The sequence below is a fragment of the Dasypus novemcinctus genome, chromosome 21 (genome assembly GCF_030445035.2).
Source record: "Dasypus novemcinctus isolate mDasNov1 chromosome 21, mDasNov1.1.hap2, whole genome shotgun sequence".
Taxonomy (NCBI): Eukaryota; Metazoa; Chordata; class Mammalia; order Cingulata; family Dasypodidae; genus Dasypus; species Dasypus novemcinctus.
In genome coordinates, this window is record NC_080693.1 from 73,995,188 (window position 1) to 74,012,366 (window position 17,179).

A 17,179-nucleotide genomic window follows, 5' to 3' on the forward strand; every position below is an offset into this window, starting at 1 on the left:
TATTAGCTGAAGCTTTGGCCTAAATCCCTAAGTGAACTCAAATCCTGTGTAGCAGGTCTCCCCATCCAATGAGCCTCCTTTGTGGTTCTTTGTCTTAACTGAGGGGTGGGGAGGGTGTATTCTCTTGAGCTGGAGGTGAGACTACCTACCAGAGGACTTGGCATGAGAACAAATCACTCTAGAGGTACAAGGGAGTCCGAGCAAGTCCAAGAGAGGGCATCCTAATAGAAGCTTGAGTTTTTGCAGCTTTTGCTCATTTCTGTGAAAGTGCCTCTCTTTGTAAAGGTGTTTTCTTAACTGTGATCCACTCTACCAGAAAACACCCCCCTAGTGTGCAAGGAAAAATGGTCATATCTGTTGTAAAACGCTGCTGAGGCCACTGGTGATTGCTTTCTGTGCAGCAATATAAAGAACCTCTCCAGCAGAGGACTGCTCTGCAGGATCCTGGACTCTGGCTCTAAAGGGCCAAACTCAACATAAAGGATTCCCTTCCAAAGATTCTGCACAAGGACGTGCTGTCCAGCCATAGTAAATTTAGACTTTTCTTCTGGGTCCCTCTAAACTATTGGTGGTTGTTTTTTCCTTTCTCCCCTATGGGTCTGTAAACCATGTAATTAGTACTTTTCCATTCTGATTACTTACAAGCTTAGAATCTAATAGCAAAAAAAGAGAGAATCCAATACCATCCTACCCATGCTACCTGTATAGGACTTTATAGCATACATTTTTAAACTTTTTGTTCTGAAATAACTGTCAACTTTTTGTGTTTATTTGTTATCTGTATGTCTTCTTCAGGGAAATGTCTGTGTGTGCCTTTTGCCCATTTTTTAATTAGATTTTGCCTTTTTTAAAATGTTGACTTCAGAGTTCTTTTTATAATTCATATGTAGGGACTTTGTCACAGAGGTGATTTGAAAATATTTTATCCCAGTTTGTAATTTGTCTTTTCATCCTTTTAGCAAGGCCTTTTGCAGAACAAAAGTTTTTAATTTTGATGAGATTCAGTTGATCAATTTTTCTTCCTATGAGTCATGCTTTTGTCATTAAAGAGCTCTTGGCCTCGTCTAAGTCCTGAAGCTGTTTTCCTATTTATTTACCAGAAATTTTATAGTTTTATGATACTTGTAAGTTCATGATCTCTTTTTTTTTTTTTAAGATTTATTTTTATTTATTTCTCTCCTCTCCTCCCAGCCCCCGTTGTCTGCTCTGTGTGTCCATTTGCTGTGTGATCTTCTTTATCCACTTGCAATCTTGTCAGGAGTCACCGGCAATGTGTGTCTCTTTTCGTTGCATAATCTTGCTGCATCAGCTTTCCGTGTGTGCAGTGCCACTCCTGGGTGGGCTGTGCCTTTTTTGTGTGGGGCAGCTCTCCTTGTGGGGTGCATTCCTTGCATGTGGGTTTCCCCTACGCAGGGGACACTCCTGTGTGGCATGGCACTCCTTGCGTGCATCTGCACTGTGCCTGGGCCAGCTCATCATATGGGCCAGGAGACCCTGGGTACCGAACCCTGGACCTCCTACATGGTAAGCAGACGCTCTATCATTTGAGCCACATCCATTTCCCCATGATCTCTTGATTTAATTTTTGTACAAGGTGTGAAATTTAGAGTGAGCTTCATTTTTTCTTTTTTTTTTTGGCTGACATTTTTAGTTGTTCCAGGGGTAACAACTAAATGGGGCATTGAGTTGCCTTTCTTCTTTTGTCAAAAATTAATTGGGCATATTTGTGTGACTCTATGTCAGGATTCTATATTCTGTTCCACTCATCTATGTGCCTGTCTCTTTGCCAGGACCATACTGTCTTGATTACTGCAGCTATATGGAAAACCTTGACATTGGAAGAGTGATTTCTCCTGCTTCATTCTTCATTTTTGGAAATTGTTTTGGCAATTCTGGGGCCTTTCTATTTTCATATAAATTTTGGAATATTTATGTCTGTGTCTACAAGGAAACTTGCTGAGATTTTGGTAGGAATTTTATTTAACTTGTAGATCACTTTAGAGAGAATTGACATCTTTGCTATGTTGAGTCTTCCAGTCAATGAACTTGATATGTTTCTCTAAGTATTTAGGTTTTCTCTGATTTCTTCCATCAGCATTTTATAATTTTCATCATACAGATCCTCTAGATGTTTTATTAGATTTATACCTAAGTATTCCATTTCCTTGGAAGAAATTGTAAATGACATTGATTGCGTTTTTGATTTGGGCTTCCACTTATTCATTGTTGGTAGTTAGAAGTACATGTGATTTCTGTGTGTTGACTTTGTATCCTGTGGTCTTACTGAACTCACTTATTAGTTTTAGGAGGTTTTTGTTTTGTTTTGTTGGTTTGCTTTTGTAGATTCTTTGGGCTTTTCTATGTAGGCAATCATGCTCTCTGAAAATAGAGACAGTTTTTTCCCCCTTTCCAATCTGTATTTAATTTCTTTCTGTTGCCTTATTGCAGTGGCAAGAATGACCAATGCTGTGTTAAATACGATTGGTGAGAATGGGCATTCTTGCTTAGTTCCTCTTAGAGGGAAAGCACTCTGTCTTTCACCCTCAACTATGATGCTACATGTAGGGTTCTTGAAATCACTAGTTATAAGGTTGAATAAGTTGCCCTCTGCTTCTAGTGTACTGGGAGTTTTTATCATGAATGAGTATTGAATTTGTGAGATGCTTTGTCTGCATGAATTGATAGGATCGTGTAATTTTTCTTCTTTATCCTGTTGATATTGTGGCTTAACTAAATTGATTTTTTAAAATTGAACTATCCTTGCATACCAAAAGCAACCTCACTTGGTTTGGTTTATATATATATATATATATATATATATATATATATATATATATATATATATATTTCCCCCCCTCCCAATACATTGCTGGATTCTATTTGCTAAAATTTTATTAAGGATTTTTTCTTCTGAGTTCATGAGAGATATTGTCTTTTATGGACTTTTTTGGTGTTTTATACCTGTTTATGATATTAAGGTAATACCTCATGAAATGAAGTCACAAATGTTCCTTCTATTTTCTGGTAGCGTTTATATAAAATTGGTGTTAATTTCTCCATGAATATTTGCTAAAATTCTTGACTTTCTGGACCTGGATATTCCTTGCTTCTTGATTAGAAATTCAATTACTTAAATAGTTACTTAAATTACAGATTATCCAGGCTTTTTTTTTCTTCTTTCTCTTTAATTTCCTGTCTTCAAGTTCATTCATTGATTTCTGCTCTTAACCATTATTATTTTCTTTGGGATATATTTTTATATCAACCACTCAAATATTTTTTCTCTTTCTTTTATTCTTTTTTATACTTCATTTCTTTCCATTTATATTAATATCACATTTTATGGTTTTTGGAAGCCACTTTAAATCCTTCTTGATATAAGCAAGTGGATAAAGGCTGTGGAAGGATAAAATTTACCTCTCTTTTGTCTTTCCCTTATGTTAATACAAATATATGTTGAATTTACTTTTCTGTGTCATTGTATAAAGCCAATAACATTACACCATTATTGTAAATAATACCACTTTATACTCTTAATATCATTATTATTGTTATTGTTTTAAATATTACTATTACTGTTGTTTTTAATATTGGCAATATTATTTTTATGTTATTAACTTCATATTGTTGTTATTATTGTTATTATTGTAATACTAAGATATAAATTTGCATTCCTAAAGGAGTGGCTTCTATCTTTTGTGTTTTCATTGACAGTTCATTGAGGTTGCTCATGATTTTTATCATTGGTACCCTGCCTGCTTCTGCTGAGCTACACAAAAACAAATAGCCTGGGCACAGAATCCATTCTACTTAGTTCAATATGTGTGGTCCCTCTACTGGAGTTCTTTCCTTGAGTTACTGATGCCATTGTGTCTTTGGCTCAGATTTCTGAACTATACACCGCATGACTTGCACTAATTCTAAATTGATTCTGTGCTGGTCAGTATTATTTTATTTAGCTCCCACAAGAAACTCAGGAAGCAGTTATTTTTACTCTCACTTTACAAGTGAGAAAACAGCTGTACCAGGGTCTGATGCCTTAATTGAAGCAGTTGAACATAGCTTGACAGATAAGAGTTCAAGCTCTGGAGGCAGATGCCTGGGTTCATATTTGGGTTCCAATCTTCTTTAGTTGAATACTTTAGGCTAGTTACCTAATACCACTAAGCTTTAGTTTCCCCTTCCTTCTTCTGACAAATGGGAAAAAAACAACAATGTGCTTGGTATGAGGCTTCCATGTCATAACTGATGTTAAGTGTTCAAGCATAATCTTGATACACAGTAATTATTCAATGAATAGTAACTCCAAATGTTATTAATATTTTTACTGCTAAGTCTCTTAAGTGGAAGCAGTGGCATATAAATCCAGGGTCGTCTGACTCTCAAGTCTGTGCTCTTGACCACACATTTGACTGGTGGATTCTGTGGCCAAACAGTCCAGGGCTACTGGAATGAGAGGCAAGATTCTTTACCTCTGTGCTTGAGAAGGCTTCAAAGTGTGGCTCTGGGTGGCAATCTTGCCTTCTCTTTGAGTGACCTTACTTAGCTTCTCTAAATGCCAATTGCTTCACTTTAAAATAGAGATATTAAAACCTCTTAGGTTTGTGGAAATTAAAGGATATATTTTTATAAAACCACAGCCTTTGGTAGTTGTTTAATAGTAGGCAATTGTAGACAACTTAAAAGTAGATGCTTAATAAATATTGTTGAATAAATTGAATAATAATTATAATAATAACCAGTGAATTGGTAATTCGTCTAGAATTAGAAATAAATAATTACGATGGGCAGAAATCTGGATATTCATATAAAAAAACAAACACTAGGTGACCTTTGGAATACCTTTGGCCTTCCAGGGAAAGAAATTTTGTAATAAACTTGGTTCTTTCCCCAGAGGACTGAAATACTCAATAAATGAAGATAGCATCCTCCTACAGTTTAAACCTCCTGCAGAGTTTCATTGCTCCAGGTAAACTAATATGCCCGGCTCTGGACAGGACACAGTGTCAACTAATCCAGTCGGGAGTTGTCACTCTTGGACCTGTGGGCTGATGCTTTTGGCAGACTTGATGAGTCCGAAGGCCTGAGGCTTGGGTGCGTTCATTGTTTTCTTTAGAGGAAGGCCCAGGTGTTGGGAGCAGGTTCCTTGGATTCATTCAGCCTTGGAATAGGATCATGGCTTCACCACTTGCCAGTTTTAAGCTGGGATCAAGTTAGGTAAACTCTGTGCCAGCGGTTTCTCATCTGGACCATGGGAATAATGATACCCATAGTTTTGATTTGTTTGCTCATTCTGTTTTTAGAATTAAATGAGGTGCAGGTATAGCACCTAGCCTGGACCTCAGCATATTTCCTTCCTGCTGTAACGAAGTGCCACCAACTGGGTGGTTTAAAGTGGGGGGAATTTATTATTTCTCAGTCCTGGAGGCTAGACTTCAGAAATCATGGGGCCAGCAAGGCCATGTTCCCTCTGAAGGCCGGAGGGCTCTGGCGGTGGCTCCGGCCATCCACCTGTTCTCTCTCTTAGTGGTCACGTGGCATTCTCTCCTCTGTGTTCCTCCATCGGTGTTAACATTTCCTCTTTTTAGAAGGACACCATTGGATTAAGGCCCACCCTAATCTAGTTTGGCCTCCTCTTACTTTATCACATCTTCAGAGATTCCGTTTCCCAATAAGATCATATTCATGGAACTTCATGTTAGGACTTGTACATACCTTTTTTGGGGGACATAATTCAATCCATATTATCTCCTTAGGTAGACTGAGTTTTTGGCGACCTGTGCTTTGTTTTCAGCTCTCTTGACTACTCTATGGCTTCAGCAAATTGCCTAGGTTCTCTGGGCTTTATTTTTCTCAATCTGGAAAGTGGCGTGGTACTCTTCCCTTAGGTAGAGGTATAATGCAAGATTAGTGTAGAATTGGGGTCAGCACACTTTTTTGGGGGAAAGGCCAGATAGTAAATATTTTAGGCCATAATGACCTCTGTCGCATATTCTTTGTTTCTACAACCATTTAAACATGTGAAACTTATTCTGATTCCTAGTTTGGCCACAGCCTATAGTTTTCCAGCCCTTGGTGCAGAACACTAGAATGTTAGACCTGAAAGCCATCTCATCCAATGCCCTCACTGGTTGGGCGAGAAAACAGAAGCATTCCCAAGTAATTAGTGACCTTTCTGTCACTTGGTACTTTTAAAAGGAAGGGCGCTAAATAATTGCAAAAGTCACATTTCAAAGAGTTGCCTTTGTTTCCAAATCCCATTGCAGTTAATATAAAGTGAAGACATGAGCAGCTTTGAATCTTTTAAGAATGAGAAACTAGATTTTAGAAATAGGGTACCCCTGGAAAGCTTTTCTGAAGAAAAATTCCTGACTCAAAAACATAAGATACATTTAAAACATCATTGCCAATTTGTGTGTGTTTGTGTGTGTGCGCGTGTATGTTTTTCTCTCTGCCTTCCAGTCCCTGATTTTAAGTTAGTATAGAAAAACTGTAATTATTCTATGCATGTCAAAGGGAGTTTGAGTGGGGGAAGGCTTGCAATGAGTACCTTAGGTTCCTTTTTATATCTGTTATTGTATTCATTTGTTTAGTTACAACTAAAGGGATAGAATCAGAATATATTATGCTTGGGGAAAATGTCAATGGCTAAGGATTCTTTTCTTTTTCTTTCTTCTTCTCCAGACCCTCCCTCTCTTCTTTCCTTTCTTCCATTTTCCTTTTTATCTTTTAAAGACAGTTCTGATGCAGAATGTTCCTATAGGGATGTTGGTTACCCTATGTTCTGTTAGCTCAGAGCTCCTTTTGTCTTTAGCCTCCAATTGCTCTGTTTGATGATATTGTCAGTTTGTTTATTGGGTTCATTACTTTTGTCCTGATAGTTTGGGTGCATTTACTTCAAGATAATGCTTTACTAGGTTCCTAGGTAGGTGTAAAGCCAAGGCCAAACCTCTTTCTTGTTCATTGATTGATAACAACTGAGGTAGCATTGAAGTAGCAGAAATAAATGCCCATGAAGACTGTGTTTTCTCCTATGGAGACATTTAAACACCGGCAAACCTCTGGCTCCTGAGATGACCCCTGGTTAGTATGTACTGAAGAAATCCCACTGGATTGGTTTAGCTAGCCTGCTAGAATGGAAAGCAGGCTGACCTGGAAGTTAGGGGATCTGGGTGAGTTGTGTAACCTTGGGCAAATCACTTCCTCTCCCTGCATCTTTTTTCCATCTATAAAGAATGGACTAGATTCAAATTCCTATGTGCTATGAATTTTATGAGTTAATAAAATCATGTGCCAAATATCATTCTTTTTTAAAACAATTGTGAAAAAAAGCTGCAATAATGAGCATATAGATACCCTTGAATGAGAAAAAAACTTTGAGGCTTACCACTATATTACAATGATCTATATAACTCTATACATATGACTCATACTAATTGGATATTTACACTGTAAGCATTTTACTTGGAATATCTACCTTTTTTTTTTTTTAAAGATTTATTTATTTCTCTTCCCTTCCCCGTGCCGCCCCCCCCCCCCCACCTTGGTTGTCTATTCTCTGTGTCTATTTGCTGCATCTTGTTTCTTTGTCCGCTTCTGTTGTTGTCAGCGGCATGGGAATCTGTGTCTCTTTTTGTTGCATCATCTCCGTGTGTGCAGCACCATTCCTGGGCAGGCTGCACTTTCTTTCGCGCTGGGTGGCTCTCTTTATGGGATGCACTTCTTGCACGTGGGGCTCCCCTATGCGGGGGACACCCCTGCATGGCAGGGCACTCCTTGCGCACATCAGCACTGCGCATGGGCCTGCTGCACACGGGTCAAGGAGGCATGGGGTTTGAACCGCGGACCTCCCATGTGGTAGACAGATGCCCTAACCCTGGAATATCTATCTTAATACTCATTCATACCCCATGAGGTAGGTGGTGCTAATAAAATATTCCCACGTTAACAAAGCATTGGAAGTTCGAAGAAATCAAGTAACTTATTTGAGCACGTACTGCTTTTAAATGCCAGGTAGAATTTTAATCCAAATATATTTATTCCAAAGTCCATGATTTAACACTTATCCTACTTTTTTTTTCTCACAAGCTTCTACCTTATTCCTAAGGAAAATTCTCTGCAGTCACATCTGACTTAGAAAGGACACACTTGACAGACAAAATAACTCATGTTTTTCTTCTCTCACCCTTCTTTTTAGGCCCCCTCGAGATTTAGACTCCAAGGCTTGCATTTCTATTGGAAATCAGGTGAGAAAAAGCATCCCTGCCAGTTAAAACCATGGCATTTTTTATGTGTACGTTCTGACTGATCATTGAAAAATGTATTTTCTATAACTTGCTGTCAGATGGTGGGACAAAAATGCTTTGAATTTAAGGGGAAGTGGTATGCGGTGCTCTTGCTATTTTGAATGGCGAATTGAAATCAGGATATTGTGGTCTTCATATAAGCTATTTGAGGAGACTAATGATGTTCTTCGAAGGGCATTTCTCAAAGCCCCATAGATCTAGTTACTCTCAGTTGGCAAAATGGACTATGTATATCATTAAAGGGGCATGGCTAAGGAACCACAGTGTAGCTAGTTTAAACCAAGCAATCTTGAAGCTGAGTATGTCTCTGTGACAAGCATGTGGTGCATGGTGGGAGGCTAAACTTCTCCTGGCACTTCTTTCTCTCAGCATCTGCTTTGGCATCCAAGAAAGCTTCTGGCCAAAAGAAAGCAGACAGAGGACAGTGCGGCCTATGTCCATTTTATGTTTCTCTTTCCTGTTGCATTATTTCCTTCCTTCTTATCAGAACTTTGAAGTGAAGGCTGATGACCTGGAACCTATAGTGGAGCTGGGTCGAGGTGCGTACGGGGTGGTGGAGAAGATGCGGCACGTGCCCAGTGAGCAGATCATGGCGGTCAAGGTAGAGTTGACGTTCCTCACACATTTTATAGCTGTGATGTGTGTTTGTTCATCTCATTTGTGGATCAGTCCTTTTCAAAGAAGCAAAACAGTGTTCACTGGAGTGAAGCAGAAAAGATTACTTGTATGGAACAATATTTCCCCCTAACTGTGTGAAAAATGCTTCCTTGGTACAAGTTGCATCTACTGTTGTGTTTCGTTTTGGTTTTTAACTCCTAAGTTCCTCCCTGCGCCCTTTACCTTTTAATTTTATTGCGCTTATATATATAAAACCACAATAAAATATTTTTTTAATATATATCATAACATTTGTCACTTTAGCCATTTTTAAGTGTATAATTCAGTGGCATGAGTTACATTCACAATATTGTGTTACCGTCGTCCACCCACTTTTAATTGTTTACACAACCACTCTGTCAGTATTGCATTTAACAGAATTAATACTTCCTTAACCTCATCCAACATCTGGTCCAAATTAAAATTTCCTTGATTGCCTCGAATTTTTTTGTTTTGTTTTTCCTGTTGTTTATTCAAATCAGGAACCAATTAATGTTCACATATTGCAATTGGTTGTTAGGCCTTCTCTCTTTTATTCCATATTCTGTTGTTTTTAAAGAATTGTCCCTGGAAATTGAGAGAGAAGAGCCTGTCTCCATTTGAGGGAAAAGGAGGGCAAAATTCATAGGGAGTGAATTTGAATAATTTTTGAGCTGTGAAGAGAAATTTAGAATCAAGCATATTTCTTGAGTAGATGTGGAGGAAAGAACATGAGAGAATTAACGTCTCTGGATGAGTTAATAAGTTAGGGCCATTATTAGCAATGTGGATGGTCAGATAACCTAAATCCTTTTGGCTTTTGGAGAACTAGGTATGTTTGCCTTACCTTGTAGATATTGCACTCTGTTCTTCAGCTGACATTTTCTGAGTTGGTTAAAAAAATGTGAAGGCCTAGCAGTATTATATATTTCCTGTCATTTAATGACACAATTGTGTTTCTTTAGCACCACATTTTCTGCTTGTGACAGACAAGCTTCTCTTCTCTTAAAAGCGCTGGAAGTGGAATGAACGGGTTATCCATTTCTATTTTCATTTTTTATTTTTTCTGTTTCCTATGGCTGTACCAATTTTCTCACAACCACTCTCACGTATTCCTGAGAGGCTTTTGTCTGTTTCTTTCTTAGGACCTAATTTACACTGTGGCCACTATGCACTGAACAGACAAAATGTAGTAGACCAGATGTTGCTTTTATAACTTGAGAATACATTCCTAAACATTTACCCACTCTCCAAAATGTTTTATCACTCTGCTTCCTACCAGGGATTACTCATGAAGTGAAATGATTAAGAGTCTTCCTTACTTTTCATTTGTTACAAGCAACTACACTTAGATATTTGAAAGGTTGTTGCTAGAAGAAGTATTGTGAATTTTTGTACTATTTTCAGGATGAGACTTCTTGAAGCCCCTGCCTTATAAACTGATTGATCCTCAGAATAGTAACCATACCTTTTTCCATGCAATCCCATTCAGCGGATCCGGGCTACGGTGAATAGCCAGGAGCAGAAAAGGCTACTGATGGATTTGGATATTTCCATGAGGACAGTGGATTGTCCTTTCACAGTCACCTTTTATGGCGCACTCTTTCGGGAGGTAGGTGATCCTTCCATTCAAAGCCCAAGGAGAAGGAACAACTTAAGACAGACGTTTCTCTGATTGCATAAATGCCATCCACATTCCTGGCACTCATCTTTGGTGGCATGTCTTACAGAGAGGAATTTAAGGCTTGTGCAATGATTATGTGCCCTGGGGCAAAAATGAACTTTAATTTATGATATTTACCTGTGTGTTTAGCGCTTTGAAAGATGCTGAGGTTTTCTTCTCTTTTCTGTTTTGGTTGGCCTGTTTTGACAGAACTTTCTATAGAGCGATCAATTATCCATCAATTGTCTGTAGACTGATTTGAATAGATTCCTTAATATCTGAAATGTCCTTTCCTTTTGGGCTTTTTAGGCTTCATATAGTCTGCTTGGGCATCACGTGTGCTTACTTTTATTTGTTTGTGCTGCCTCTGTTTATCACTTCACCCTTGTATGGATTATGATGTTCCACCGCACTCTTAAACCAGCCTTTTGATTGATTATCGCTGGTGCTCATTGAGTGTGAGGTCAGGCATGGAGGAGGCTTCTAGACTTACCTCCTAGATGGTAGTGACGGTAAGAGGCTTGGGTTTCTGGAACCCTCTTGCTTGTGGCTGATAGTATTTATATCCTAGTTTTCATTAAGGGGGAGGCGATCGCAGGCAGGTTCTGTTTTGTTGGCTTGTACTTTAGAAATAATCTTGCTTATTTATAAATACTTTTGAGGTCTTGAAGGGACACTGCGTTTTCTCCAAAAACAAAGGTAGAAATAAATAGTCAGTTTTTTCTTAACAGGTGTTAACCATTTCTTCTCTTTCCCTCTTCCAACCTCCTTAATCCCTCAACTATTTGGTCTCCAGGGAGATGTGTGGATCTGCATGGAACTCATGGATACATCACTAGATAAATTCTACAAACAAGTCATTGATAAAGGCCAGACAATTCCAGAGGACATCTTAGGGAAAATAGCAGTTTCCGTGAGTACATTGTGAAACCTGCCACAAGGAGAATGTGAGAAGTCTAGGCCTTGTGTGTCTTTGTATCCCCAGTGTGTGGAAACAGAGCCTGGGCCAAAGCTACCATCCAGTAGCTGTCTGTTGAGTGCTTGAGTGGATCGTGGATTTATGAATGAATGCTTTTCTTTCCTAGCACTGTGTAGAAGATTCTACCACTGGTGTGGGTAAAATCTAAGTTAAATGCCTTCTGAGCAGTGTGTTCATCCAGTATGACCCCATCCCTGGTACCTATATTCTGCTATGGTTTCTTCCCATTTTCATTTTTAAATTTTTAAATTTTTAAATTGAGATTAATGGACATATTAGGAAGGAGAAGAAAAAGAAATGGCAAGAAAGGGTGCTACCTTAATGACTAGTGAGTCTCTAGTGGATGGAGAAAAAAAATGCTGCAGCCAAATAAAAAACAAGATAGCTGAGTGAGACATCTTCTCTTCCATTTGATATAGACCTCACTGACTGGTGGAGTCCAGTTTGTTTACGTTTCTTTGTGCTTTCCTTGATAGGAACGCTATTTAGGTAAATACTTCACCTCGTGACCTTAAGCCAGAAATAATAAACCTGGTTCTAGTTAACATTCAATTTCTTTCCTAGTGATGGGATGAATAAATTTATCTTGTGTTTCTCTTACAGATTGTAAAAGCTTTAGAACATTTACACAGTAAGCTCTCTGTCATTCATCGAGGTAAGTGTCCATGGAGCCGCCCTGGCTGTTCCTTCTATAAAGTTCATCTTTTTTTCCCTTATACGGAAGTGAAATTGGGTCATGCGAGAGAACTGAGGGGTTTTCCTTTGGGATTGGCTAGCAAATCATATAAAGAGCTGTACTTTATCTTGGCTGAGGACATCATAAAGAAGAGATGGGCTTTATATTACACCTAAACTAAATATAAAGTACCTCTTGTCAAGCAGAGAATTTTAGAGGGTAAGTTCATTTATCTAGTATTGCCTGCTACCTGGGAGCTTATTAGAAAAGTAGAACTGCAGGTTCCCCAAACCACCTGAATCAGAAACTGCATTTTAACAAGGTCCCCTGGTGATTCATGTGCACATTTAAGTGTAAAAAACTCAGCCCTTCAGACAGCAGGAGGCAGAAGAAAATGACTTTGGTAGATTTGTCTCATTTTTTCCTCCCTTCCTGTTGACCTGTTTTATCTCTTCATCCATCCTTTCATCCACTCATATACCTATTCATCCATTTTCCATCAGTCCATCCATCCTTTGATCCATCCATCATCTCTTATAATGACTTTTCAAGCTTGTTTTTTTTTTGTACAGCACTCTAATAGGTGCTTTGTGTGGTATCTGAGAAGATGCATATTGTCTGCCTTTCAGGCTATTAAAATTCTACTTAGGGATGCTTGAGAGGGAAAGAAAATAAATATACAACAAACACATGGGGAAAATAACCCACACTAGAAATATGAAAGCACAAAATATGGAAATAGTCCAGGTAGGATGTACAACAAGGAAATGATTGGCACAGAATGACTATAATCAGAGAAGTCTTCTTAAAAGAGATATGCTCAACCAGGTCTTTGAAAAATTAATGGAAAGTATTGATATCCAATAGGGCATTGTAGTTTGGGTGATCCTTAAACTCTCTGAGCCTGAAATTCATGTAAAATGCCTTGAATAGTGTGCCTATTATAATTAATAGTAATTGTTACTATTAAAAATTGGAAAACTAGGAAGGAGAAAGAAGAGGAGAAGACAGTACGAAGGAATACAGATAGGAAGAAGAAGAATATGGATTACCCACAAATGTGAGACAGATTTTTAAGGTTTAATTTTGAAGTTATGAAATAGTTCACTCATATTGGAGAGGATATGTATGTAAGGCCTATATAAGGTTTAAAAATAATAAAATGAAACTGGTCCACCCACCACTAAGCTTAAGGATAAAGAAACCATAAAGGTTGAATTTTAAAGTTTTTAGAATAACTTTTTTCTGATTATACATCATTTATGAAAATTTTCAGAAGGGAAAAAATAATGGTAATTTCAGTTTCCATTGTATGGAGATAACTGTGGTTCACTGTTCTTGGGGTGTGAGTGATGAGTTTCTGGTCTGAAGGATTCATTTTAAAAATTTCTCAGGAATACCCCTTCATCTACAGGTATATTCCATGATCTATCACATCTAGAACATCTGGGTTTGTGAGGCTTACTGTGTCCTTAGACATGCCTTTTGCAGAGGTTTCAATCAAAACTGGTTGTTTCATATTTGGTATATCACTGTGTCCCATTCCATGAGCTATTGCTCCTACGTGGAATGTGCAATGGATAATAGATTTGAACTGGGCATTCAATTCAGTAATAATGCTTTAAGTTTGTACCACACATATATGGAGGTAGGTAGAGGAAACATTTCTTTCTATGGATGGATTCACAGCCCTACCAAAAGGACAAAACATAAAATAGAAAATCAAGTTCAAAGCAATAAGCAGGTATGTAACAGAGTCAAGGATATATATTACTTTTGAGTTGGACAATGTGGGGAAAGGAAGGTGAAAAAGGAATAGGGATTTCAGGCCCCCTGGTGGTAGAGAAATGACTCTTCAAAGTTGGCTGGGAGTGATGAGAGCCTGCCTGTTCTTGCTTTCAGATGTCAAGCCTTCAAATGTGCTGATCAATATTCTGGGCCAAGTGAAGATGTGTGATTTCGGAATCAGTGGCTATCTTGTGGACTCTGTTGCTAAAACTATCGACGCAGGATGCAAACCCTATATGGCTGTAAGTGCTGCAGCTGGGGTGGCATCTGAGAATGCGCCTGCTGGCAAACGATAAACCATGCCAGGAAATAGGAAATGGAGGGTCACAGAAGGATAATTGCATTACGTCATTTCCCAGCCTTGCCTGGGATTCAAAAAATACCTGTATCTGCTTTTATCATAAATGTTTCCTGTATAGAATCCTTAATTACTTGGGTCTCATATATTATTATTATTTTATTATTATTTAATCAAGTAGTGTATCTCCCACAGTTTTCCACATTTGAGATGCAGGTAAGTGTTAGCATTGTTTGTTGAGGATAGATCAGCAAGTAGAATTTATGTTATCCAAACAAGTCAGGTGTTATGGGAGGATCTCATGACTGTGAAGGTTCATTGCTGTTAGCAGAGACCTTGGGACCCCCTCTAACTTAAGGGATTTGTAATGTATTCTCTTTGAAAATGGGCTTGTGCTTGGGATCAGAAAACTTCCTGTCGGGGTTGAGCTAAACATTGTATAGGTCTGTTAACACTTGACCAGTAGCCCAGTGACCCATGTGATTCTTTTTTCCTGAGTTCTGGACTATTGGAGTTTGTAACAAAGATAATTCTAGATTGGCAAAGTAGTTTTGTAATGCACATCTCGTGTCTTCCAATGCTAATATTGAAACTTGTTGTGAATTATGAAAATATTTTGATCCATTAATGTCTCTCAGCACAGATGAACAAAGAATGAGGGAAGTTCCCTGGAGATGTTAATATTTATCACAGTGAGTGGGTCAGTGGGTCTCCTCGGCCTGGAAGGCATATTAGCTTAAAAGAATGCACTTGGAGCTGGTTCTACCCCACCCCCAGAGACTTTATTGAACTAAGACTGCCATCTCACTTGTCTTCTTCTGTCTCCTTTCTAGCCTGAAAGGATAAACCCAGAACTCAACCAGAAGGGATACAGTGTGAAATCTGACATTTGGAGTCTGGGCATCACAATGGTAGTGTATGATTATATTTATGGACTCTATGATCATATTTATGGCATGAAACTGGAATTGGGTTGACCTTGGGACCAAGAGACAAATGCCCTATGCTGGCCTTGAGCATCCTTTCCTGCCTAAGATGGCTGGAGATTTTGAGTGATAATTGTTTACAGTATGGTATGGTATAAATGCTGCCCTGGGATTGGGCAAACCCAGTTTTACTCTTGACTCTTTACATGACTACCTTACCTCCTTATCTGAAAAATGAGAGGGTTTGACTAGGTTCCTTATGATTTAAAATTAAATTATTCTAGTACAGGCAAGAAGAAGCTTAAGTTACTCAAAAAGTACAAATGTACTGACCCTGATAGGGTGTCTTATCCAGGACAGAGGTTACACTTGCCAGGATATTTTTATGATAGAAGTCTTGACAGTTTATTTAAGGTATATCCTAAAGACATAAGAAATAGGATAATTACCTTAGGCGCAGCCCTAAAATTATACAATAAGCATCTTATTCATAGCTTTGATGATCATGAATGTTCAGTGTATCCCCAAGGTCTAGAATTACTCTCTGTGGTCCTGGCTCCTTCCCAGGCACAGCAGCTGATTAAATCCTCTGAGTTATTTCATATTCCCTGCCCAGAAAACACATGATCCTGTAATGGCAAAGTGGCCTTTACTCAAGTCTAAAAAAAGATCAGCCGTTTGGTCCTTGGGTATTTCTTGTCATTCTAGTAAAGGACCTGCAGATGGCAGCAGATATACAGATCTGTAAAAGTCTTAGACGGAGAAGTACTTTTCAGACCAAGCATTTTGAAAACCTGGTTGCTTTACTACCTGAGTTTAATACTGATGCTTTATAATTTTTATTAAGGGCTTCAGTGAGTTTTAGTGAAGAACTCGGTTTTGTATCAGCCTCAATGTCTGTCTCTTGTAAGATGATACTTGAAAATTTCTGTCACTAGGAATTGGGGCAACTCACTAGAGAACATACTCTTATTTTTTTCACCCAAATGTTACTTGAACTTCATCTCTGTACTGCCTTTCACTTCTCCTGGAATAAAACATCTCTTTTTCCCTACAGCAGTCCTATTTAAATCAGTGTCTCCTTGTTTTCCTCTCCCCTCCTAGATTGAGCTGGCCATCCTTCGGTTTCCCTATGATTCGTGGGGAACTCCCTTTCAGCAGCTCAAGCAGGTGGTTGAGGAACCATCGCCACAACTCCCGGCAGACAAGTTCTCTGCAGAGTTTGTTGACTTTACCTCACAGTGGTAAGAGCGCCTCATCTCACCAGTGTCGGTGCTGAGGATGAAGTTGAGTGCTCATGAATTTGGTCCATCAGGTTTAACCATTATGCATACATTCATTCTGAAAGCATTTATGGAATATGGCTTTTATGTTGGAGATACAAAGATGACTTTATCACAGTGTCTGCCCTCATCCAGCTCAAATTCAAGTAGGGAAGAATCACAAGTCAATGATTATCGTACAGTGTGGCAAGTTCAATGATGAAGATATGCATTAGATATTTTGGGAGCTCAGAGGAGAGGCTTTCTTGGGGACATAAATCCTGAGCTGAGAGCCTATGAGGGTTTTTTCCCAGCAAAATGGAAACCGTGGGGGAAAAGGTATTTCCAAGCAGAAAGTACATCATGCATAGTGTCACAAAAGTGAGAAACACCTTTATAAGAGTTAAAAGCATTTTGGTGTTAATTAGAGCTAAAAGAGAAAGGCTGGTAGCATTTACTGGAGGTCTAGCTATGGAGAATAGATAAGATACAAAAGATTACCTGGGGTGAGAAGACAGGTGGGTAGTTGGAGAGGCACCTAAAAGACTTGCATATTAATTCTAGTGTTTTGTGGGGGTTTTTTATTTAGAGAAGTTGTAGGTTTCCTGAAAAATCATGCAGAAAATATGAAGTTTCCATATGACC

At 38.6% G+C, this 17,179-nt stretch overlaps 1 protein-coding gene across 1 annotated transcript in view; it reads left to right on the forward strand.

Moving 5' to 3' along the window:
* Positions 1-17,179, forward strand: part of MAP2K6 (mitogen-activated protein kinase kinase 6) — a 119,436-nt gene that overhangs the window by 85,912 nt on the left and 16,345 nt on the right. The window contains exons 3-10 of the mRNA XM_012525539.4: positions 8,198-8,246; positions 8,794-8,907; positions 10,435-10,554; positions 11,402-11,518; positions 12,188-12,239; positions 14,163-14,290; positions 15,180-15,257; positions 16,377-16,516. Of these exons, the coding sequence (XP_012380993.1) occupies positions 8,198-8,246; positions 8,794-8,907; positions 10,435-10,554; positions 11,402-11,518; positions 12,188-12,239; positions 14,163-14,290; positions 15,180-15,257; positions 16,377-16,516 (798 nt within the window). The remainder of the gene's footprint in view (positions 1-8,197; positions 8,247-8,793; positions 8,908-10,434; positions 10,555-11,401; positions 11,519-12,187; positions 12,240-14,162; positions 14,291-15,179; positions 15,258-16,376; positions 16,517-17,179) is intronic.